Source organism: Pelodiscus sinensis, chromosome 18 (genome assembly GCF_052426305.1).
Source record: "Pelodiscus sinensis isolate ZL-2025 chromosome 18, ASM5242630v1, whole genome shotgun sequence".
Lineage (NCBI taxonomy): Eukaryota > Metazoa > Chordata > Testudines > Trionychidae > Pelodiscus > Pelodiscus sinensis.
The window spans coordinates 27,814,884-27,839,052 of NC_143069.1; the positions used below are offsets into that span (position 1 = coordinate 27,814,884).

At 50.3% G+C, this 24,169-nt stretch overlaps 1 protein-coding gene across 3 annotated transcripts; it reads left to right on the forward strand.

Annotated features, from left to right (window-relative positions):
• The first annotated feature begins 712 nt into the window (after positions 1 to 712).
• Positions 713 to 19,947, forward strand: LOC112547323 (uncharacterized). 3 transcript variants are annotated; one of them, XM_075915132.2, is made up of 7 exons: positions 713 to 826; positions 7,198 to 7,236; positions 10,146 to 10,439; positions 10,695 to 10,751; positions 13,765 to 13,848; positions 16,562 to 16,586; positions 19,189 to 19,929. In XM_075915132.2, exons 1-7 carry the CDS (start codon positions 763 to 765, stop codon positions 19,259 to 19,261), a joined length of 636 nt encoding a protein of 211 aa, XP_075771247.2. In that variant the 5' UTR covers positions 713 to 762; the 3' UTR covers positions 19,262 to 19,929. The 3 variants fall into 3 exon arrangements, with proteins under 3 accessions (XP_075771247.2, XP_075771248.2, XP_075771249.2); XM_075915133.2 differs by having other exon boundaries at positions 16,901 to 19,896; XM_075915134.2 differs by lacking the exon at positions 7,198 to 7,236 and having other exon boundaries at positions 723 to 826; positions 19,189 to 19,947.
• Positions 19,948 to 24,169: the final 4,222 nt, after the last annotated feature.

Consider the following 24,169-nt stretch of genomic DNA (forward strand, 5'->3'; position numbering starts at 1 on the left):
TGAGTTTGCCGAAAGCCTGACACACTAGCTCACTTTGCACCTTGGAAAAATTCCAGATGAGAATTCCCGTTGCAGCTTGAGAAAATGCCACCTTATGTGGCCAGAGAACTGTCCACTGGCCCCTGACTGAGATAAAGGGGCAGTTCCCTCACCTCAGAGCTGTCGTGTCAGGCTTTCTGCAGACTCCAACAGACAGTTCTGCACTGAGGTTAACTCAGGCTGCATTTTCACAGCCATCTCGGCAGCCGGCAGCAATAGAAGAATTGAAAAGCTGGGATGTGAGGGCACAATCCTGCACCCAGGGCAGAGTTCATGGATTCGAAAGGACCATTGTGACCTGCCCACACCAGGCCAGAGAATTGCCCCCATTAACTCAGCCATTTCTCTCTGAGCTAGAGGAAGATTTGTAAGAAGGGACACCAGGATGAGAGTTAAGGACCCCGCATGATGGCGGATCAGGCACATAACTGGGTCAGTCATTCGTTGGGTAGCTCCCCTCCCTGTGAAACATTTGTCTAGTGTGGGTCCGGCTAGATACAGCTTTTAGCCATGGGATCTCAGTTTGTGTCTGTCTGTCCCGCCCCGGGCTCTGTGCAATCACCAGCTCTTGCCCCTTCTTCTGTCTGCTGCCCGGCCCATGTCCTCTCTTGCCGGAAACGAAGCTGCAAAGTGAAACCCACAGACTGAATAAAGCTCAGACCTGTCTCTCACTTCCCCTTTCCTCCTGAGCTGGATCACACAGCTCACAGCCAGGCTCTGGAGATGGTTGCCAGGGGACAAGTGTTTGGGAACCCAGCGCTGCTCGCCCTGCTGGGCTGGCTCAGAGGTGAGTATCCTTTTTGACGGGTCAGGGATTTAGAAAGCCCTATAAAGTGGCGTCCGCTTGTAGTTTGCAAAGTGACAGAATAACACGGCTCCCCCTCTGGGACTTTTTACTCTGCTGCCCTGATACCTTTAAACCAGAGCCGTTGGCAAACTACATGTAATGTTTCCCTGCGAGCAGAGTTCCCTGTAAGCTGAGCATTTGGGCGGCCACCCTGAAGAGATTTAAGAGCTGTCCAGCTGATTAGCCCCCATGCCCACAGCCTCCCACAGCTGGCAGCATGTGTTTCTACTGGTGGTGCACATCTGCACATGCCTCAGTGCACATAACAAAATGTATTCAGCACATGGATGGAGAAATGTAGAGGGAACATTGCCTGGAGGCAGGATGCCTCGGTCTGTCCCTGGCTCCGGGAGAGGTGGAGTCTAAGCCGTTCAAGGAGGAGGGCTGGCAGCCAGGAATCCTGGAGCCTAGGCCCCTGCTCTGAGTGGGGACTGAAGTCTAATAGATTAGAGCAGTGGTCCCCAATGCGATGCCCATGAGCACCATGGTGCCCGCCGGGGCATTTACATGTGCTCACCAAGTGCTCGAGGCCGGCCCCACCCCAGGCACGTGGCGCATGCATGGTGCCGGTTCCGGGTACGCGGCGCATGTGCAGCACCAGCCCCGGGTGCATGGGTGGCCCTACTCCCAGGCGGCCCTGCCCCCGGGCGCGTGGCACATGGGGAGCGCCGGCCCCAGGTGCGCAGCTATGGGGGGCGCCGGCCCCGGGCGCATGGTGAATGTGCGGCCCCATGCCCAGACGTGCGGCACATGGGGTCATCATCCCTGGGTACACGGCGCATGAGCGGCCCTGCCCCCAGGTGCCTGGCTGCTCCAAAAGGTTGGGGACCACTGGATTAGAGTGGGGGGGCTGGGAGCCAGGACTCTTAGGTTGTCTCCCCAGTCCTAAGAGGGGAGTGGGGCCTTGTGGATTAGAGCAGGATGCTGGGCAGCTCCCCAAGCACTTGGCTGCTGTCTCCAGGGGTTGGTTCTGGAGCCGGTTTTGTTCAACATCTTTATTAATGACCTGGATGAGGGGATGGATTGGACCCTCAGCAAGTTTGCAGATGACACTAAGCTAGGAGGAGAGCTAGATACACTGGAGGGCAGCGATAGGGTCCAGAGTTACTTAGACAGATTGGAGGACTGAGCCAAAAGAAATCTGATGAGGTTCAACGAGAATCCCAAGCATTGTTACAGGCTGTGAACCAACTGGCTAAGTAGCAGTTCTGCGGAAAAGGACCTGGGGGTTACAGTGGATGAGAAGTCTGCTAGGAGTCAACAGTGTGCCATTGAAGCCAAGAAAGGTAATGGCATATTAGGGTACATTGGGAAGAGCGTTTCCAGCAGATTTAGAGAAGTGATTATTCCCCTTGTTTGGCATTGGAGAGGCTACATCTGGAGTATTGTATCTAATTCTGGGCCCCCCACTACAGAATGGATGTGGAGAGGGTCCAGCAGAAGATCACCAAAATAATTAGAGGGCTGGAGCGCATGACCTATGAGGAGAGGCTGAGGGATTTGGGCTTGTTTAGTCTGCTGAATAGAAGAGTGAGGGGAGATTTGATGATAGAAATGTAGCCGTGTTAGTCTGGGGTAGTTGAAGTAAAATGCAGGACAATGTAGCACTTTAAAGACTAACAAGATGAGCTTTCGTGGGCCAGACCCACTTCCTCAGATCAAATAGTGGGAGATTTAATAGCAGCCTTCAACTCCCTGAAGGGGGGTTCCAAAGAGGATGGAGAGAGGCTGTTCTCAGTAGTGACACATGGCAGAACAAGGAGCAATGGTCTCAAGTTGTGGTGGGAGAGGTCTAGGTTGGATATTAGGAAAAACTATTTCACTAGGAGGGTGGTGAAGCACTGGAATGGGTTCCCTAAGGAGGTGGTAGAATCTCCATCCCTGAAGGTTTTTAAGTCTTGGCTTGACAAAGCCCTGGCTGGGATGATTTAATTGGGGCTGGACTTGATGACTCCTGAGGTCTCTTCCAGCCCTAGGATTCTATGATTTCTTACAGACCCCGTTGTCCCGATCTCAATTCCCTAGATCTATCACAGCCTGGCAAATCCAGTGCGGCCAAGGCCACCCGCTGAAAATTCATGAATCGGGCCCCGAAAGTTCATGAGATCAGTTTGAAAATCAAGAGGGATTTTAACATTTTCAGGCTTCAGTGCTTTTTCTCTGCCCTTTAGGGTGGGAGCCTTTAGGCTCTCGCTTGGGCCTGGCTTTGGGGATTTTCTCAACAGCCAGAAGGCTTAGAGGCTTATTTCTGGTTATCTTATAAGGAAATCTGACCTCGGGGAGCCCCACATCTCAGCTGGGGCTCTCAGAGAAACCTCCATTAGCAAACGTCTGGGGCTAAGGTGGCAACAGTTGGAAAGAAGGTGACACAGTGGGGGTGGCTGGAAGTTTGCCTCTCATGTCTCACATTGCCAGGCCCAACAGCTGGCCTGGCTCCCTCAAGTGACGTGGGTGTGAGGCGTTTTCAATGTCACCTCAACGGGGGATCTTCCCCCAGGCCACACAAACATCAGGGCTGCTGCCAGGCATGCTCCAAGAGCCCTCAGCCCACCCGGTTTCTCTGCTCCCCGTCCCATGGTAAGAAGGAAGGGAACTTGAGTGACAGAGACATGGTGGGTTCTCCTCAGAGGCCCAGACGCTGCTGCAGGGTCCTCAGCTTGGTCACTGACTCCTGCTCCCCATGATCCTGCTGTGGCCGCTCTGTGAGTTGGGGAGAGCTCCCTGCCCACGGGCTGGGGGAAGGGTCTCTGGGCTGTGGGAAGCGGGGGGAGAGGCCGGCTTATGGATCTGCCTTGCCAAGGCAGACATGGGGACCAGCCTGAGAGACAGCAACCATCACAAGTGGGGGACAGCAGGGGTGGTTGTGATGCAGAGATGGGTAACTGGGATCACATGGTGCAGGAGGGGTGAGGTGCTGGGTATACCTTCCTGGTACAACTTTCCTAGGCCGGGCAAAGAGAATATTTGACCCCGAGAAGAGGTTTGTAACAATCCGCTGCTCTGGGGCCAGAAAGGGCAGGGTTTGGGTTGGCTGCCTAGCACCTGTGGCAAGATTCTCAGAGCCGGCTGGCCAGCAATAGCGCAGGATGTCATCAGGCAGGGGGAATGTTGTTACCAAAGTTTCGCTCTGGGTTTCGCAAAGGATCAATGGGGGGAATTGCTTTGTCCAGTAAAAGCTCTATTATCCGGAGCATTGAGGGAAAGGGGGTAGTGCTGGTTAATCAAACATTCTGCTTAACTGAGCATTGTAATTTACCCGTGAAATACTAATTGTCAAAGAATTAGAATACAATAAAATTGTAGCTTCCATTGGCTGCAAATTGCCGTTCCTGGCCAATGGGAGCTGCGGGAAGCAGTTTCTCAGTCTGCGCCACTTCCCACAGCTCCCATTGGCTGCAAATTGCTGTTCCTGGCCAATGGGAGTTGCGGGAAGCAGTTTCTCAGTCTGCGCCATTTCCCACAGCTCCCATTGGCTGCAAATTGCTGTTCCTGGCCAATGGGAGTTGCGGGAAGCAGTTTCTCAGTCTGCGCCATTTCCCACAGCTCCAATTGGCTGGGAATGGCAATCCACAGCCAATGGGCACTGCAGAGGAGCAGATAAATAGAGCAGTGGTGGCTTGCCAGGGGTTAACCCAGGCAAACCACCACCATTTTGTGGCCTACCCCTGACTTAGGTGTAAACAGGTAGAGTTTCTATACAGCTGGGGTAGGGAATCTATGGCCCAGAAGTGGAATTCAGTCCCCAACTTGCCTGGATCCAGCCCCTTGAGTCTCAGGGCTCCCCTCCTAGCATTGGGGAGTTGGCACTGGTGCTCCACTCCTGCACCGTTCCTCCCTCCCAGACCCCCCATTCCCAATTGACATCCTGTTCCTGTTCCTGCACCCTTTCTCCCATCCAGACCCCACATCACAAGCTGGCTTCCCAGCAGCCCCCTCCCACACACTGAACCCCCATTTTTGGCCCTTCCCTAGAGCCCACAAAAATCTACTTGGTTCTGGTGAGCAATGTCTTTCTGCTTCTCAGTCAGGGACCACATCTGGGAGGTGTGGGGGTATTTTTGCTTCTCACTTTTGTGTTGCCCCCGACTGATTTTTCTGTAAGTCAGTGGCCCCTGACCCAAAAAAGGTTCCCCACCCCTGGTATACAGTAAGTTAACTTATAACACTGCATTTCACTATGGGCAGTGCATGGCAGGCACCTAGATCATTACAAACACTAACACTTAACACTAAAACTAGACTGAATCCAGTTTACTTTTTTTATGATGATTCCAAAGTCATTTCAGGACCCTGCAGGGCCTCAGAGTCCTCAGTGCCAGCATCAATTATCATTGTAGCTGTAGAAGGTGTAGAGATTGGCCTGAATCCGTAATGACCCTTTGACATGCCCTGGCAGCTGCTTTTTGTAATACCTCGTCGTTTTATCATATGCACCTGACAGCCTGACCCCAGGCCCGCTGCAGTCCATTCAGGGAGGTCTGCATAAAAGACTCACCGCATGGCCATAGCCGGCACACGTCAGCTGATTTGGGCTTGCTGGGCAATAAAACTACAGAGTCGATTTTCAGATTTAGGCTTGAACCTGAGATCTGGGATCATGGAGTCTCAGAGCTCCACAATCATGGAGTCTCAGAGTCCAAGCCTGAAAGTCCATGCTGCAGTTTTCTAGCTCCACAGCCAGAGACCCATGGGCCTCATTCAGCTGACCTATGCTGACCCGTGCCCTTTATTGCAGTGTAGACATACCTTAAATCTCATGTTATTCTTCCTATGGCCTCAGAGTCTTAAAGTCCATTGGAGACATTAACTCCCCCTTGTAAATATCCATATTGTAAGTTCCACATTTGTAGCTTTTTAATCATATCCCTGGGGGTCAGGAAGGAATTTTCCTCCAGGGTAGATTGGCAGAGGCCCTGGAGGTTTTTCGCCTTCCTCTGGAGCATGGGGTACAGATCACAGCTGGAGGATTCTCTGCATCTTGTGGTCTTCAAAGTATTTGAAGGCTTCAATATCTGAGCTATAGGTGAGAGGATTATTCTAGGAGGGGTAGGTGAGATTCTGTGGCCTGTACTGTGCAGGGGGTCAGACTAGATGATCATAATGGTCCCTTCTGACATTAAAGTCTATGAGTCTATGAGTCTATGAATTAAATGTTTCAACCAAGGCCATGTCTATACTTCTGGGAAGAGCATTACTTAGGAGATCAATCTTCCAGCTTTTGATATAGCAGGTCTGGTAAGGATCGACTCAATCAAACGCTGAGGACACCCACGTCAACCCCGGAATGGTAGGGGACGTCAACAGGAGTGTTTCTCCAACTGACCTCATGCTGTAAGGACACCCCTGAAAATCGATGCATGTCGACTCCAGCTATGTACTTCACGTAGCTGAAGTTGCGTATGTTGCAACAATTTTCTCTGACAGCATTGACCTGGCCAAAGACTCTTTGGGGGTGAAAACTGCAGATTCAGTGACCTCAGAACATTTCACAAATTGTGCCAATTTTGCCAAATGGCTTCAGTATGAAAAAAAACCTAAAAATAAAAGATTTTAGAAGTTTCCTTTTCACATTTTTGAAGTGAAATGTTTCCATTTTTTAAACATGAAATGATTTTTCTTGTTTCTTTTAATTAACTTTTTAAAGAAACCAAATACTCAAAACAAACCTTTTCCTATGATATTTTTCTGTTGTTTTTATTTGCCAAACATTTCAAAACATTTCATTTTTGGTTTGACTCAAGCAAATGTCAAAACATCCAAACCAAAGCAGCCATCTTTTGCCCAGGCCTCAGAGCGAGAGCTGTCTCAGGTCCTCTTTGTTAGCCCATGTTTTAGAAACATGAATTAACCCATGAACACAAGGTAAGTAGAGCAGGTTTGAATTCAAAAAGCAATTTTAAAATTAAAATATAAAAATGAAAAAAAAAAGCAAGTTTCCACATTTCCCTTCCATTTTAACCAATATTGTATGAAATGTTCCTATTTCCAAGATTCTGAATTACAGACTAGGACAGGAAGGGGGAGGGGAAATTGCATAAAAAAAAATCCCCTTAGTGCGCATTTCCCCATCCAGCTCCAAAACCAATGCTGATTGCTTGAAAAAGTCTCCTATTTCCAAAACTTCAACAAATGTACAAGTTCCTAAAAACAGACCTTTGCTTCTTAGAGCTGTAATGTTGAATCTCCTGGTTTTAAAGCTTCTGTCCTGTTAAGGGTCTGTGCATCCCTCCCAGAGAGCATGGGCCCAGTGCAGTTAATCTTTATGTTTTAAAATGCTCTCTCTTCCCTCCATCTTTTGCCATTTGGTCCAGGTGCTGTGGTCGCAAGCCAAGAGTTTTGCAACTCCCCTGGTGAGTATGAAAGAGAAGGCAGGAAATCAAAAGGGTTCAAGCCCCAGAGTGAATTAAATGGGGTGGAAAAGTCCTGTGCATGATTCCAGCTAAATATCCTATTCATCGCTCATTAAATAAAGCCGGTCACAATGCCAGATGATAAACACTTAATCAAACTGAGCAGGTTAAGGAGAGAGGCTGACCCAATGTATTTGGGAGACAAAGTGGACATAAATCAGCCTAGGGGAGGAAAAAACTGATGCATGCCTAGAAGCAGGCACTGCATCAAACTGTAACTGGCTTTACGGGTTTCACTGTTCTGGGTTGTCCCATATTTATGTTAGTTCCCCAAATGAACAGGGCCACGTTCTGCCAAAGTATTTATTCAATGATTAATCACCACAGACAGTTTCACAACAGCAGATGAAGGGTTGCAACATTCGTTCCTTCACTTCCTTCTGTGTTTCTTTTCTAATCAAAACAACCAGGCGTGCTCTGGAGTGGATTGAGAAATGGGAGAAGTCATGAAGAAGGTGACAATTTTGTCCCCTGATTTTTATCGAGCTTAGACGTTCAAAGGAGGGTTTTGGAGCAACCTTTCCAGGACCCAAATACACTGAGCTGCTGCACTGACTGAACATGCCCTAGCCTCTGTGAGTCTCCTCTCAAGAGCACGTGTCTGCCACAGGATACATCTGCCATGCAGTGCCCCCTGCTGGCCATTCATTGTACGGCTAGTGCTCCCTGCCTCAGTTTCCCCTCACTGTGAGGCTGTGTTTCTCCTGGAGAGTCATGCAGGTTAGATCTGTGTTTGGGTCGACTCTCTGACTTCCCAGTCCCTTCTGTCTCTGTGTCTCTGGCTCTGGGATTGAATCCCGGCTGCCAGGAGCAATATTTGTAAGGGGACTGTTAGCCCCTTACTAAAACTCTGTGGGAGTTTTTGGTTCACCAGCTCCCAGTGTCAAAAGGGGAAGGGTCCATGAGAAATAAGGGCCCTGAGACTAACAGACCCCAGAGACAATGGAAAGCAGCCAACACTCCAGCTCAGCCTGATTGACAGGTTGGACAGGCCAGTGAGGAAAGTGAGAGGCCAGGCCCCGTCCTCCTGTGAGCTGGGATTTTCCTGGGTCTCTCTGAGCAAGGAGAGAGCTGAGAGACAGCTAAGAAGAGCAAGCAGTGTGGAGAAGCAGTCCTGCAGCAACAGAGCCAGGCACATACAGCCCAAGGACTGCGAGCTGTGCTGAGGGGCAGTTTTGCAGCAACAGAGCCAGGCACATAGTCCAAGGAGTGCAAGCTGTGCTGAGGGGCAGTTTTGCAGCAGCAGAGTCAGGCACACACAGCTCAAGGAGCGCAGCCCCTGTGTTGAGCAGCAGACTGGCAGTGCTCAGAGAGTCAAAAGGGACAGAGAAGCAACGCAAGGAGCTGGAGACTGGCAAAGCAACAGAGCCTGCAGCTGGGTGTGGTGAGCAGCTGGGACCAGCAAAGTGCGGGGAGAGGCTCTGGGCAGGGAGATATCACCAACCAAGAGGCCCGGCAGGCCAGACTGGGAGAGGAGTCTGGCCACTTAGAGCTTGAGGACGTGTGGTCACTGCCAGAGCAAGCGTGTCCAGCCTGCAGCCCCCCTGCAGCACATCCAGGACCTCTAAGGAGCCTCTAAGGAAGAGACTGTGGCCTGTCCTGACACTCTGCAGGCTGCTGTTTTAACATCCCCGTGCCACAGAGCAGGGCTGTGTGTTCTCATTTAACCATTCTCATTTTTTCTTATTCTTTTCTCTTTAATCAGTTGGGCTACATCTACACTGGCCCCTTTTCCGAAAGGGGCATGCTAATTTTCAACTTCGTAATAGGGAAATCCGCGCGGGATTTAAATAAAGATGTCTGCCGCTTTATTCCGGCTTGTAGAAAAGCCGGAAAAAAGCGTCTAGACTGGCCCGATCCTCCGGAATAAAGCCCTTTTCCGGAGGATCTCTTATTCCTACTTCAAAGTAGGAATAAGAGATCCTCCGGAAAAGGGCTTTATTCCGGAGGATCGGGCCAGTCTAGACGCTTTTTTCCGGCTTTTCCCCAAGCCGGAAAAAAGCGGCGGACATCTTTATTTAAATCCCGTGGGGGATATTTAAATCCCCTGCGGATTTCCCTATTACGAAGTTGAAAATTAGCATGCCCCTTTCGGAAAAGGGGCCAGTGTAGACGTAGCCTTGATGTTTAATAAATTGTATTTGCTTTGAACCTTATGAAATGATCACTGGGCCAAGAAAGCATACAGTGTGAGGAGAGCACCTCGGAGTGGGGACACCCTAACTCCTGCCCCTAGTGACTACAAGGTCGGGGATTAAGCCCCAGGAAACCTGGGCCCAGCCTTGTTGGGGTTTCGAGGACTCTGCTACTCAGGAGAGTGGAGGGGGAGCCCTCAGGATCAGGGAGGCCGTGGGGTAAAGGAAGTGGGAGTGGGGACTCAGATCCTTTCTCTGGTCCATTTCACCGGGGTGGTATAGAAGCCGGGAAAGTTCCTCACAATAGCGGGACCATTCCCCTGCTTACATATTGTTGGAGAGTGGATCTGCAGGTCGGGAATGGGGGCCATCGTCTGGCAGTAGGGGGCTGCGAGTTGAGGGTGAGGTGCGTCATTGCGGGAGCGGGGCTGCGGTCAGGAGTGAGATGCATGGTTGCGTAGGGGGACTGTGGGTCAGGACTGAGGGGCATCTTGGGGAGGGGGCTGCAAGTTGGGGTCTTCTGCTCTGTCGTTGTTCTCAAAGGGAGTTTTCTCAGCGCCCTCATGAGGCCGGGTGTTTATCAGGCCGCAGCCTGACCTGGCTAGTCCTGTTCTCTTCAGCAGCTCCGTGGGGCCCAGGCAGGCCTGACTCGCCAGGTCTGGGTCACCCTGGGCCTCACGGCCCCTGGTACTCAGCCCACATCTATGCTTGCAGGTGAACTTCCCGCTCCTATGCTGATCATGAACGTCTCCTCCGCCCGGCAGGGGGGCCTGGCCGTGGCCCAGTGCATCATTCTTTCCTCCTCTGCTGCCTCCACCATATTCTTCTGCAAGGACGGGGTGGTGCTGGCCAAGCAGCTGACCAGCCGGGGCCAGTTCTTTGCCAAGCTCACCTTGAACCTCTCCGTGCAGAGCGCAGGGCACTACGCCTGCAGGTACGAGCGCACGCTCCACCTCAGCCAGACCAAGGCCTCGGGCCTCAGCATCCCTTGGCATCTCCGTGTCACAGGTGAGGGGCTGCGGGCACCCAGCACTGGGAGAGGCTGCCGCTGGCTGGGGTCAGGCCCGGAAAAGCCAATATGTGCTTCCCCCCAGGGTCACACGGGGGGAGGGGGAGGCTGGCAGGGAGGGGGTCCCTCGGGTGGACACTGCTCTGTGGTTGCTCACTTCTGTCTCACTGAAGGAGGGTGAATTTCCTGTTGGGGATGGCTCTGGAAGGACTGTAACGTTGTGATCTCACCTGTGCTTGTTACTGCCCGGACAGGACCCCCTAGCGGCAGCGACGGCAGCGACGGCACCAAGCCAAACCCACCATGCAGACGTAAGTGGTTGTCATTTGTTAGGAGCCCAATCCACAGCCCATGGAGCCTAGTGGGCTGTGGGTCAGGCCTGACGTGGCATCTCCCGCATTCAGAGCTGGGGTTAGCCTGTGCCTGAGCAGCTAGGGTTGCCAGATGGTTTAACAAAAATACTGAACACACCCCTCCTCCCCCCCCCAAAAAAACACCAGGAAAATATTCTGTTGAGAAAAAAAAGGGGGGGAGACCACAGTTGTTAAACAAAAAAAAAAAGGGCTGTGTCTTTAAATGGCCCCACGGTTTTACTCCCACAACCCCTGCCAAACTTGGCAGGGGAAAATTGTACCCGCTGGGCTTCCATCCGAAGGAAACAGGAAATACTGGACATTTCACATATCCAGTACTTTCTGGGGTTTTTTTACCAAACGGGGGACCCAAATAATGGACAGTCCGGGCGAAAACCGGACAACTGGCAACCCTATATGCAGCTGTCCTCCAACCTGCTCCATAGCAGGGAGCATGTAGGGGGGTAGGAGTGGCCAGGGCTGTGGGAGACTTGGAGCATCTGTCTCTCCTGACAGCTTGCAGTGGACAGCATCTCTAGGGCTGGCCCAAGGGGACAGCCACAGGGGTGTCCTATCTTTTAGGGGGCAGCCTCTGCCCAGCTCAGGCCACCCTCTCCTCTCCCAGACAGAACCCTCTTAGGGGAGGGATGATCTGCTAATCTACAGCCACAGCCCCCCCGCCCCCCAGCTCACACAGTGATGATTGGGGTAAAGTGGGCTGTATAAGAACCTAAGAACGGTCACACTGGGTCAGACCAAAGATCCATCTAGCCCTGTATCCGGTCTTCTGACAGTGGCCAACGCCAGGTGCCCCAGAGGGAATGAACAGAACAGGGAATCTTCAAGTGATTTCACCCTTGTCGCACATTCCCAGCTTCTGACAGAGGCTAGGGGCACCATTCCTGCCCATCCTGGCTAACAGCCATTGATAAATTTATCCTCCAGCTCTTTTTTGAACCCTCTTCAATTCCTGGCCTTCACCACAGCAAGGAGTTCTACAAGTAGATTGCACTGCATGAGGAAAAACTTCCTTTTGTTTGTTTTAAACCTGCTGCCTATTCATTTCATTTGGTGACCCCTAGTTCTTATGTAATGGGAACAAGTAAATAACTTTTCCTTATTCACTTTCTCCATTCCCTTTATGACCTCTAGCATATCTCCCCTCAGTCTCCTCTTTTCTATGCTGAAAAGTGCCAGTCTTTTTAATTTCTCTTCATATAGCATTCATTCCAACCCCCTAATCATCTTTGGTTGCCCTTTTCTGAACTTATTCCAATGCTAAGATATCTTTTTGGAGCACATCTATACATAGTATTCTAGATATGGGTGTGCCATGGATTTGTACAGAGGCAATAAGTCTGTACAATCTGGCTACGTCTAGACTGGCATGATTTTCCGCAAATGCTTTTAACGGAAAAGTTTTTCCGTTAAAAGCATTTGCGGAAAAGAGTGTCTAGATTGGCACGGACGCTTTTCTGCAAAAGCACTTTTTGCTGTAAAGCGTCCGTGCCAATCTAGACATGGTTTTGCGCAAGAAAGCCCAGATCGCCATTTTCGCCATCGGGGCTTTTTTGCGCAAAACAGTTTTTAGCTGTCTACACTGGCCCTTTTGCTCAAAAGCATTTCCGGAAAAGGGCTTTTGCCCGAACAAGAGTGTGAAAGTATTTGCGCAAGAAGCACTGATTTTGTACATTACAAAGTCAGAGTTCTTGCGCAAAATCAAGCAGCCACTGTAGACAGCTGGCAAGTTTTTGCGCAAAAGCGCCTGCTTTTGTGAAAAAATTTGCCAGTCTAGACGCAGCCTCTGTGAATTCCAGCTGACGCCGCAAAGCAGTTTCTATGAACACTGCTAAGTCATGCGATGGCTCCGTGTCTAGCCTTCTGGAAAATTCTGCTCCAGGTACAAGGTGGACTAGGCACAATGAGGGTAGTCCAATAGGTACACTTAGGCAGTAGTTGCTTCAACTTTCCTGTGGGAAGCGGAGGGAGTAGAAGTCTCCCTCAGAACAAAGGCCCAGCGTGTTCTTGGTAGGCCCTATAAACTCAAGAGAGACTCCCTAGGGCAGGGAAAGGCCCATAGGGGGCAGCTGGAGCTGGGACAAGCAAAGACACAATTTGCCAGGGTATCCAGCAGCACTCACCTGTGTCAGGCAGGGAACACAGGGGCAGAAATCTGTCTAGAGACACATTCAGTATTGGCTTCCCCAGGGATCCTCGTCTCTTGCCAACTCCTGCTTCCCACCTGCAGGAGAATACCTCCTGGGTCCTTTGCAGTCTCTTTCCCAGTGCATTAGTTTCCACTGCACCAGAGGGATTTTGAACCAGCCCAGTTCCCTGGGAGATTTGTGAGGAGGTCCCTTTCTATCCTGGTCAGCCTCATCCCATGTGGTCACAGCCATGGTAAGCACAGTTTTAGTAATAACCCGGAGTCATCCCCCTTTCATTGCCTGTCAGCACCAAACTATTCATTACAGCTGAGCTAAAAACACAAAACAGAACAAAACAAAACACCGCCATTTTTTTCCTGAGGAAATTTTTAAAGGGAAAAAAGAATTCCTTGGAAATGTTTCAGGTCCCATGTTTCCATTAGCAAGGGGTGAATTTAGAACTGGAACAAACAGAAATTCCCAATTTGCCTTTGACCTGTATCTGAATATTAATTTCCAGTCTCATCGAAATTTTCTTTATTTCCAAAATAGATGTTTTAAATGTTTCAATCCCGTTTTTTCCCGTTCTGTCGCTCTTTAAAACACCCCCAACTATGGGAAAATTATCGAGTAGCAAAAGGAAAAATAGAAGCACAGAACAAAGGGGAAAGCAAGTGAAAGCCCAAGGGCAAAAAAAAAAAAATGGAAAAAGGGGGAGAATCAAAATGTCCAAATGCTTCCATTTTTCAAAAGCCAAAATAAAAACGTCCGTCAGAAACAACTCCAAACCAGCCCTGTGCCTCACTGTGATCTGTTTCTCCCAGGACTGGACCTCGGAGAGGTGTGCCTATTCACAGCCCTTTTCTTCCTGGCTCTGCTGCTAGCGATTTACCTTCTGGGGAAGATGGGTAAGGACTGGCGGCATAGATCTGTATTTCTGAGCCTAAGAGAGTTAGGAGCACACATTCCGGTGGCTCTCAAAGAAACACATGCTCCTGAAATCTCATGGGCGCTTTGCAAACTCACACCACTAACTGTGCTCTAGGCTTCAAAGCAACGGTCCCCAAACTGTAGAGCACCTCCTTAGACAGACACAGGAACATTCAGAGGGGTACAGCGCGGTCTGGGCCAACCCGCCCAAGGGTTACAGAGGGAGCACGACTCAGCCCCGCTTCATTTCCAGCCATGGTCCTGGCTGCCAGCCCCACCGCAGTCCAGCTCCAGCTCTGGACCCCCCTCTCCCCCCAGCCTCACCCTGGTCAGGCCTCCATTTCCAGTCCCAGCCCTGCTGCCAGCTGGGGCTCCATCCCGTTACCCCTGTCTGCTGGGGAGCTGCAGGCCCTCTCCTGTCCCAAGTTCCTAGGGGGGAGCATGGAAGTGGTAAAGGTTTGGGGATCACTGTTCCGAAAGGGGGAAGGCTGGGTTTTATCTGTAAATGTCAATTTAACCAAAGAGAGACAAGGGGGTGAGTCTGATCTTTAATTGGACCAGCTTCTGGTGGTCAGAGAGAAACACACGTACACATATCGTCAAGCTACACCGAGTTGTTGTGCTGTGTGGCTTGAAAGCTTGTCTCTCTCACCAACAGAAGCTGATTCAGTAAAAGATAAGACCTCACCCACCTTGTCTCTCTAATGCATACAATACTTTCCCCCATACACACACAAACCTGCAAAGAAATGTATCTGTTAATAATACCTGAGGTTTACAGCTAGGCAAAGTAATATACCTGCCGCTTGGGTATTTATTAGTGTTTGATTTGAGGATATTTCTGTTGTGTTTAGACATGTGACCTTGACAGCTGGTGCTTTAATGATTATAAAGCTTTAACTCTTTGAACCTCGATGTTTATTGTCACAAAATAATTATTGTTTGACACACACCCCTTCTCTCACCTCTCCACCCCAATAATTTCCCACAACTCTAAGCATTTAAACACTTACCGCAATAAAAATACTTAACATAAACTTCCATCTTAAGCATCAAAATTGTAAAAAAATAAAAATCAGATTCTGTCAAGGCTCCGTGACCCTTCAGCTGCAATACTTGGACTCACGTCAGTTGCTGGTGGCCTGTGACGAACAGGCTAAATGAGCTAGGATCCCATCTGGCCCTGGAATCTCTGGCTTATTGGCCCCCATCACCACAGTATCTGAGCAATTCACTAATTTAAGACACTTGTTCTCCCGGCAGCCATACAGGGCAGGAAAGGGCAATTGTGCCTATTGTACAAAGGGGAAACTGAGGCACAAAGGCTACCTCTACACTGCGATAAAACATTCGCTGCACCAAATCTCAGGCTGTGTCTAGACGACATGCCTCTGTCGTCAGAGGCATGTAGATTAGACACATAGGCAAAGTCAAATGAAGCCGCGATTTCAATGATCGCGGCTTCATTTAAATTTACATGGCTGCCGCGCTGAGCCGACAAACAGCTTATCGGCTGTTTGTCCGCTCAGCGCGCTAGTCTGGACGCTCCCCTGCCGACATCAAAGCCCTTTGTCGGCAGCCCCATTATTCCTCGTGGGATGAGGTTTACCGGGGCTGCCGACAAAGAGCTTTGATGTCGGCAGGGGAGCGTCCAGACTAGCGCGCTGAGCAGACAAACAGCAGATCAGCTGTTTGTCGGCTCAGCGCGGCAGCCATGTAAATTTAAATGAAGCCGCGATCATTTAAATCGCGGCTTCATTTGCCTTTGCCAAAACAACAAATCTACATGGGTCCGTCGAGGGAGCCATGTAGTTTATACGTACCCTCAGAGTCCAGGTCAGCTAACTCAGGCTTACAGGGGTAAAATTAGCAGGAGGTAGATGCTGTGAGAGACTTTCTAGGATCTCAGAGCTTGAGCATCTATATTGTTCTTTACAGCCCTGTGAGCAAGAGCGAGCTGCAGCCTTTTTATTGCAGTGCAGATATACTCAAAGGGACTGAGTGACAGGCCCAAGGCCGCACGGGAAGCCTGTGGCAGAGGAAGGACTGTGAACATGGTGTTCTCAAGTCTTAGGCTGATATCCTCACCCAGGAGTACCAACAGCCTCTGTGGGTCTCCAGGCAAGGTGTGGGCAGCCCTGGCTTCACACTGCCGGAAAGGGCATCACCTTAGGCAGAAGGAGCGGAGTCAGAGCAGCCAGCCTTCAGTGGTCTGGGCACTGGCCCTCCCCTGCAGCCCTCAGAGCCGTGCAGAGCGCAAAGCACGGTGCTCCGGTGGTGATTTAAAGGGCCCAGGGCTCCAGCTACTGCTGTTGCCTCAGTAGCACCAGTGGTGGCTAGGAGCCTCGAACCCCCTGGAATCACCAGGCCCTGGGGCAACTGCCCTCTTTGCCCCCCTTGCGGGTGGGCCTGCCATCACCCCGGCCCACCTAGACATCTGCAAAGAGGCAGCATCAAACTCCCCTCACTGCTCTGCCCTCTGAGTACAAAGCCCAAACCGATGGGAGTCTCAAACATAAAAGTCTCAAACCTGCTCCAGGGGATTTGGACCCAGTAATTTGCCAACTGGGTGTATGAATCCCTTAGGCAGGTCTGAAAATCCCACTCTAAAGAAGGCTGAGCCCTTCTCGGAGCCTGGCACAGAGCGGGGGAAGGGTTTTCCACTAACATTTTTCCTCCTTTTTGTTTCAGTTGCGTCTAAACAGAGATGTCAAAGGTAGGGAGGAACAACTCCTTAACCTGTCGCTGTGTTCTGGGCACGCCCCTATTGTGTGACACGAGACCCTGGATGGGGGAGGAAACTCCGTTCTCAGCCACACTGGGATTTCCCCTGGGGAGTGTCAGGGCCCCTGTGTGGTAGTCCCCTGAGCAGCCTCTAGGATTGGCCTGGGTTTCCTTTGGCATGAGCCTCAGCCACAGCTCCCCCCGTGGGAGAGGGATCCGTCTGCATCACTCGCTGTCCAAAGCCTGCTCCCTACACCTAGCGAGATGCCTGGCTGTGCTGATGCCTTTCTCTCTGGCTCGCTCCAGGATAAGCAGCAGCTGCCTGGCCATGGAAGAGCAGTGACTCTGAAGAGCCTGCAGGAGATGCTTCCAAGACAGAGAGAATTGACTAAGGTCTCAGAATCAGTATCCAGAGCCGGGGGTACCGCTTCTCCCAGACCTCTGCTTGGTGCTGTGTGTAGGGAACTGAGCCCCAGGGGTTTCCGCATCCTGCCTGCAGGAGATCAGGTGCTGCAGAGAAAGGCACAAGGGGCTGGGCTGTGGGACAGGATGTTTACAGTCGCCCCCTTTCTAAACAGGCCAGCTGCACTGGGGTGATTATGGCAGCGTTTCCTACAGCGTTGGGAGACCCAGACTCAGCACCTGCTGAGTCACCTGCTTCCCTGGGAAGCCCTCCCTCAAGGCAGCAGACTTCCCCATGGCACAGGGCTGGCCCCGGGCACTGCTCTTGACATGGGCCGATGCCGAGAGCTGAATTCTCTCCAATCCTTGGTATTCCTGGCTGCGTGTCTTTTGAAAGAACAGCAGTGAAAGAGCTGAAGATCAGCACACTGGCAAATCCCTGTTCTGGGCTCTGGGCTGTGACCCAGTTCAGACTCAGGTGCTGATCTCTGGCCAGATTTGGGGTAAATACAGAGCAACTCCACTGAAGTACAGGCGACCCCTGCACTTACAACCTAATTGTTCCTGGAGAAGCATTGCAAGTCGAACCCTGATTTCCCATAGGCACAATGTTATAAATGGCGGTTCCATTCCTGGAAACACATTTCATACCCTAAAAATATCAAAATTGACTGCGGAAATGGAGGAAAATGAAACTAAATAGTTCAAATAATGCACAAAAATAACTAAAAAGGGAAGGCCGATGTGGTGGAGATGCTCACAGTTTGAGCAGCAGCTGCAGACTGGCGAGTCTGACTGACCTTGGGCTTTTCCTGTTTTGGGATGACTTGTGGAGTCTGCGTAATATGCCGTTGTAAATGCAAGCTGCAGATGTTAACGGGGGCGGGGGGAGTTTAGGAACTATCTTGCATGAAAAAATGGTTGTAAATGTAGGGGGTCGTAAGTCGGGGATCACCTGTAAATGGAGCTATTCCAGATTCACATGGACACACGTAAGATCAGAATTAAGGATTCTGTGTGTAGACACAACCACCAGTCCCCCATTGCCAATGCCATTCTGTAGCCTTTGTTTTATGTGTTCCCAGTTAGTACTTTAAAGATAAGGAATAAAACCAAAGGGTACGTCTACACGGCACGCATACTTCGAAATAAGCTATTTCAGAATTTTTTTTCCGAAATAGCTAATTTCAAAATAGCAGGTCTATACTACAAGGAAGCAAAATTAGTCTGAGGCAGACTCTCCTAATGTGAACACGCTACCTTGAATTAGAGCCCGAGGAGGCAGTGGGGAGTAATTGCTTTGAATGGCCCTGGGGAGGAGCTATTTCGAAACAGCAGCAGTGGAGCATCTACACTATTCCAAAGCTATTCCAAAATAGCTATTTCAGAAGCAGTGTTATTCCTCGTGGAATGAGATTTACAGATTTCAAAATAAGCTTGCTGTTATTTTGCAATTATTTCAAAATAATGGAATTGCTGTGTAGACGCTCGCATAGTTATTTCACAATAACATCCTTTATTCCGAAATAACTTTGCTGTGTAGACGTACCCAAACTGTCCTCTTTAGGGATCAAGCCTGCAAGGGGCAGCTACAGGAAACTGAATTCAGGGGAGAACTGTGAATGACATAGAGAGTGCCCAAATTAAAGATTTATTTAAATAGAATGTAGTTAAAGGAAAAAGGCATTCATATACATCCAATGCATTTATACTCACATTGTGAGATGCATCCGGGGTAATCCCTCCTTGGGTGGGAGAAATGGATGTATTGTCCTTTTGCCAACCATACCTCGATGATGGAGGGGTGTGTCTGCTTCAAATCACCATGCTACTTGTTTTTATAATCACATCCAATGGCATCCCTTAATTATTTAGCATTAAATCCACTTAAATATTTTCTATTTTCTTGTTGGGCATTTAATATTAAGCAGCTTGTTAATTAACAGCTACTTAAATGCTATGCCAATAACGATCGATATAGGCAGCATTTCTCAAAGCATTATCATTTTCTCTGAAACACTTGTAAAAAGCAATTAAAACCAAACTGTTTACAACATAACCTGGGATTATATCCTACTTTATATCTAGCTTGTCTCGGAGCTGTCTGAGTTTACTTCATATTTTACCACCTTTGCTTGACTGTTGTAAAAGTTGGTTTTAGGCAATGGATTTTTCGGCTCTTTACATTTCAGCATATTTATATATAACATGAAGCAAGCATCTTCTCTAGAGGCTACAATCCACGAGGGGCTTCAAGTGAATTGAGATATTTGCCTTTGCTGGTTCCACTGGGCTGGAGGTGTGATAATTATCAAAAGACAACCCCTTGGTCTTCCTTGTTCCCCACTGAAGGAAGGGAGGAAAAGGAAAAGGATGGAGAGGGACGTGATCGGTTCAAAAATTGACCCCATCCTGCTGTCTGAAAACCGAGCTGTGGTTTATTTGTTTTTTATCTCACAGAATGTTTGCAACAATAAAAAAGTAAAACTGACTTAATTGTGGTGGTGCTGACAACATGTGAGCCAGGCTTTGTTATTCTCCAAAACGAAATTTATGACAAACATTGTCACAATCTTGCAAAGTGTTTTAACTTCAACAGATGGAAAATGATTGTGCTGAAGATTTTCCATCAAGGTTTATTTCTTACCAAAATACTTGAACTGGAACTAGCCCTAGAGTGCATGTAGGTATCATATATATAGTAGCCCAATATTTGTGACTCCGTAATGATGTAGCATTATGTGTTGCCTTTGGGGGGTGCTGTTGCCTCCCACCATGCTGCATGGGGACCACAGCACCCAAATGGCCACTTGCGCTGCTTGCTCCCCCAGGCTGAGAGTAGACCCTGGCCAGGGAAAGGGCAGGGGAACGAGGGGGAGGACAACTGGGAGGCTGCAGGATCAGTGCTGGGGTGAAGGGAAATGGTGCAGGAGGGCAGCTGGAGCTCATAGGCAGCCGCTCAGCCAGGCTGCCGTGCAGAAGCAAGTGGTGCAAACAGCCATTTGGGCTCCGCGCTCCCCATGCAGGAGGAGGAGGAGAAGAGAAAGAGAGAGTGAGAGGCAGGAGGAGAGAGAATGAGAGGCAGGAGGGGGAGGAGAAGAGAAAGAGAGTAAGAGGTAGGAGGGGGAGAAGAGAAAGAGACGGAAAGAGAGGCAGGAGATGGAGGAGAGCTGAGAGAGAGGGGGGAAGGCAGTAGGAGGAGGGGAGAGAGAGAGAGACAGAGCGAGAGACCGGAGGCTCAGGAGACAAGACGGAGATAGAAAGGGAATAGGACATGGAGGAGAGACCTGAAAATCCCATTTTATGACGGGCTAATTGGCTAGTTCCTATATAAAGGTGCTATATCTGATATATAAAGGAGAATGTTTGTAAGTTTGTGCTCTAATAACTTGGACACCTTAAGAGCTACCACAACCAAACTTTGCATGGGATATACTTTCATCCAGGAGAAGGTTTTAAGGTACTTTTGGACCCGATCGGGGTCCCGCCCTGCCCCCTGCAGCACCTGCAGCCCGGGGTGCGAGCTGAGGCACCCCTCCCATGTGTAGCCTCCCGGGACTCGCCTCCTCCTGCCCACGAGGTTACATAACTGACCCTCTTCTCCTCTCCTCCCCCACAACGACATGCAGTGCCCCCATCCCCTGTGCACAATGGCTCAGGCACCTGCCCTGCTCCCAGTGGCACCTGCAGCCCTGGGTGCGAGCTGGGGTGTCCCTCCTGTGTGTAACCTCCCCTCCACCCGGCATCGCTCCCCACCTGCCACCTCCTCCCCCTCCAGAAAACAAAACCAAAGCCAGCCAGCCTTTCTGCTCAGCTCGCTGGGCTTATCCGAGTGGAAGGAATCCGTGTGCCTGATGCAGCGCAGGGCGGAGGGGCCAGGTTAAACCCTCGATGCGTTACACTGCTGTGAAGCCAGCCGGCTGCTGTTCGTACTGTGAGTGGGGCTCTTCTGTGTCTGATTCCAGCCTTCGGGATTAGATGTGAGCTCTGAGCTTTTGCTTGCCAAGGCAGGGCAGGTGGACCCCTGAGCCAACCTTGTAAAGAGAAGTCCCCTTGCTACTGGCCGCATGGCTGTGTACTGTTCTCCTGGGGGCTGGCTGCTCGGTCCTGGGGCGAGGAGGGTCCTGCCGCTCTCAGAGGGTCAGGTGTGGGCCAGAAGCCATCAGCCCCCAGGGTCTGTGGCCCTTCCCCTTCCTTTCCTACATTTTCTAAATTTTGTTCCTCCGGTTTCCCAAGCAATGCCAGGTAATTCCAGCTAGTAGCAATATAAATTATTCTCCTTCCATATCAAAATAGCTGTTCTCATATAAGGCACCTAGATAGATAGATAGATAGATAGATAGATAGATAGATAGATAGATAGATAGATAGATAGATAGATAGATAGATAGATGTGTATGGGGATGGAGAGAGAGAGAGTGGGTGGGAGAAAGAGAGAAAGAGAAGGAGAGAGGGAGATTCTACATTTGGTTTGCCATTAGGTTGAATGGCAGGTAATATGTTTGTCTTTGCAAGGGTGCAGTGTGCATTCCCACCCATGACAGCTCAGCTTTCCTGGTCGGCCCAGGCGAGGTGGAATCTCTCCTTCCTCAGGTCGTCTTTGGAGCGTTTGTCTAGTGCTTTCTGGCTCCCAGCATGCTTTGTCCTTGTGATTCGGGACCAGGTTTTAAGGTACTTTTGAACCCGATCGGGTCCCGCCCTGCCCCCTGCAGCACCTGCAGCCCCAGGCGCCCCTCCCATGTGTAGCCTCCCGGGACTCACCCCTCCTGCCCACGAGGTTACATAACTGACCTTCTTCCGCCCTTCTCCACCACACCGGCATGCAGTGCCCCCTTCCCCATGCGCACAACGGCTCAGGCGCCTGCCCTGCTCCCTATGCAGCCCTGCAGAAAAGCTTGGGGGGCTGCGTGCCCCTAGATAGGGACAGTCATCATCCCATGGCTGTGACCGTGCCACCCTCGCTCAGAGGAGTGGGTTCAGTCCATGCAAAGGATTGTCTAAGGAGTTAGTTAGTTATGTCTGTTTCTGAAGCAACCAGATGCCAGGGCCCCACTGTCCTAGGCGCTGTACAAGATAGTCCCTGCCCCACCTCTCCAACAGCCTACAATGGAAGACACAGGCTGCAGGCTGGTGTCTTGGGCAGCATGGCTGACAGCCACTGCGAGCTCAGGGACAAGGTGTGAGGGACCCAGTTCCAGGCCCCCAGAAGGGGCGGAGGCTTGGGCAGAAGGGGCGGGGCCAAGGGCAGTCAGCACTTAATACTGCCCACAGTGCGGCACTGGGCTCTCCCACTCAGCCCTCAGAGCCCCCACAAGTGGCAGGTCTGCAGTGTTTTTAAGGGACCCAGAGCTCCCAGCTACTGCTGCTGTGGTAACAACAGTGGCTGGGAGTTCTGTGCCTTTTTGAAATGCCCGTTGCAATTGCCCCTTACCCCCCCCCCGCCTTTCAGTGGGCTTGGCCCCAGGCCATTCTCCAGCAGCTGTCTGGGGCAGGGTGTGCTAGTTATCTGTTCTTCGATACTTAGGGCAAAGTCTGGAGTAGGCGTTATAATAAAACAGGTGTCAGCTCAGCACTGAGGCTGCAAATTTACGACAGCCTGTGGTTAAGTGGAGCTAGGGAGCTCACAGCACTCAGAGGACCATCCTCAATATTACAGCAGGGGTCTTCGTGGCATGATCTCCTAACCTTGCACAGCGCCATGCACCATGTGACCCTTCCTGCCCCATCGCACCAAGGGAGGGCCAGTTCCTCTAGACCCATTGGGGCCTTTATCTTGTTCTTAGGCCTAGTCTAATACTATGGCCAAAATCCCAATACTATGTATGTGAGATCTTGACCACAGTTTCTGTTAAGAATCTTTCACATATGCCCAAACCTAAAGGGCCTGGTCTGAGGCCAAGGTAACAATGGACAATACATGGCTAAAAAGTGACCAGAGATAAGCAGAAGACAGGCCTTGTTTGTACAACTAGGCATCAAATAAGCTGAGACAGCAGAACCTCAGGTGCAGGGCAGTAATTGGGGCCTTATTGTGAATTATAGACACATAACTCTTTGAGAGTGGCCTCAAACGTCTGTCTGACAAGTTCAGGAGGAGATAGCAGTGTCTCTTCCCCACATACCAGCCAGTGTTTGGGGAGGGGAGACAGCCAGCATGCCAGCATGAGTAATGAGATCCATCCCTCACAGATTCCAGTCCTGTCCAGAGGGGCGCATTGATAAATATAGACAATTGCCTATGCTGTGTACTGTTCTCTTTGTTTTAAGACCATAAAGGAATGTACCTGCGAGCAGACCTGTCTGGGAGACGCCACCCATTGTTTCTATGGATCTGAAATCAGGATTTAACCTATTTACTGCAAAAATGATTACACAATCTCCCTGGGCAACTTATTCCAGTGTTTAACCACCCTGAGAAGTAGGAAGTTTTTCCTAATGTCCAACCTAAACCTCCTTTGCTACAGTTAAAGCCCATTGCTTCTTCTCCTATCCTCAGAGGCCAAGGAGAACAATTTTTCTCTCCTTCTTGTGACATCTTTTTAGATACTTGAAAACTGCTCTCATGTCCCCTCTCAGTCTTCTCCTTTCCAAACTAAACAAGCCTAGTTCTTTCAGTCTTCCCTCATAGCTCATGTTCTGTAGACTTTAATCATTCTTGTTGCTCTTCTCTAGACCATTTCCTATTTCTCCACATCTTGCTTGAAATGCGGTGCCCAGAACTGGACACAATACTCCAACTCAGGCCTAATCAGCTTAGAGTAAGGAGGAAGAATGACTTCTTGTGTCTCGCTCACAGCACTCCTGTTAAGGCATCCCAGAATCATGTTTGCTTTTTGTGCAACAGCGTCATACTGTTGACTCATATTTAGCTTGTGGTACATTACAACCCCTAGATCCCTTTCTGCTGCAGGGTGCAACCAATTTGGAAGCAGTAGCTGCTATAGTAGCTATTGCTCTAGCAAACTAGCCATTCTCAATGTGCCAAATAGCTACATGTGGCTAGTGTAGTGGTTCTCAAGCAGCAGTCCACAGACTGCCTTCCAGGTAGTTTGCAGCTCCAGTCCTGCCCTCCCTCCCTCTTGAGGTTAAAATGCCAGCACCAGTTTCTCGCTGGCATGGAGGGGAGAAAGCCCTGAGACTTGCTGCATGATCCGTCTTTCAGGGGAGAAGAGC

What these genes read in the sequence shown, in the direction of transcription:
- LOC112547323 (XM_075915132.2), top strand. Translation starts at nt 763, where the DNA reads ATGGTTGCCAGGGGACAAGTGTTTGGGAACCCAGCGCTGCTCGCCCTG. An exon ending in AGAGTTTTGCAACTCCCCTG is followed by an intron (nt 7,237 to 10,145) that starts GTGAGTATGAAA and finishes CTATGCTTGCAG; the next exon opens with GTGAACTTCCCGCTCCTATG. An exon ending in GCCAAACCCACCATGCAGAC is followed by an intron (nt 10,752 to 13,764) that starts GTAAGTGGTTGT and finishes TGTTTCTCCCAG; the next exon opens with GACTGGACCTCGGAGAGGTG.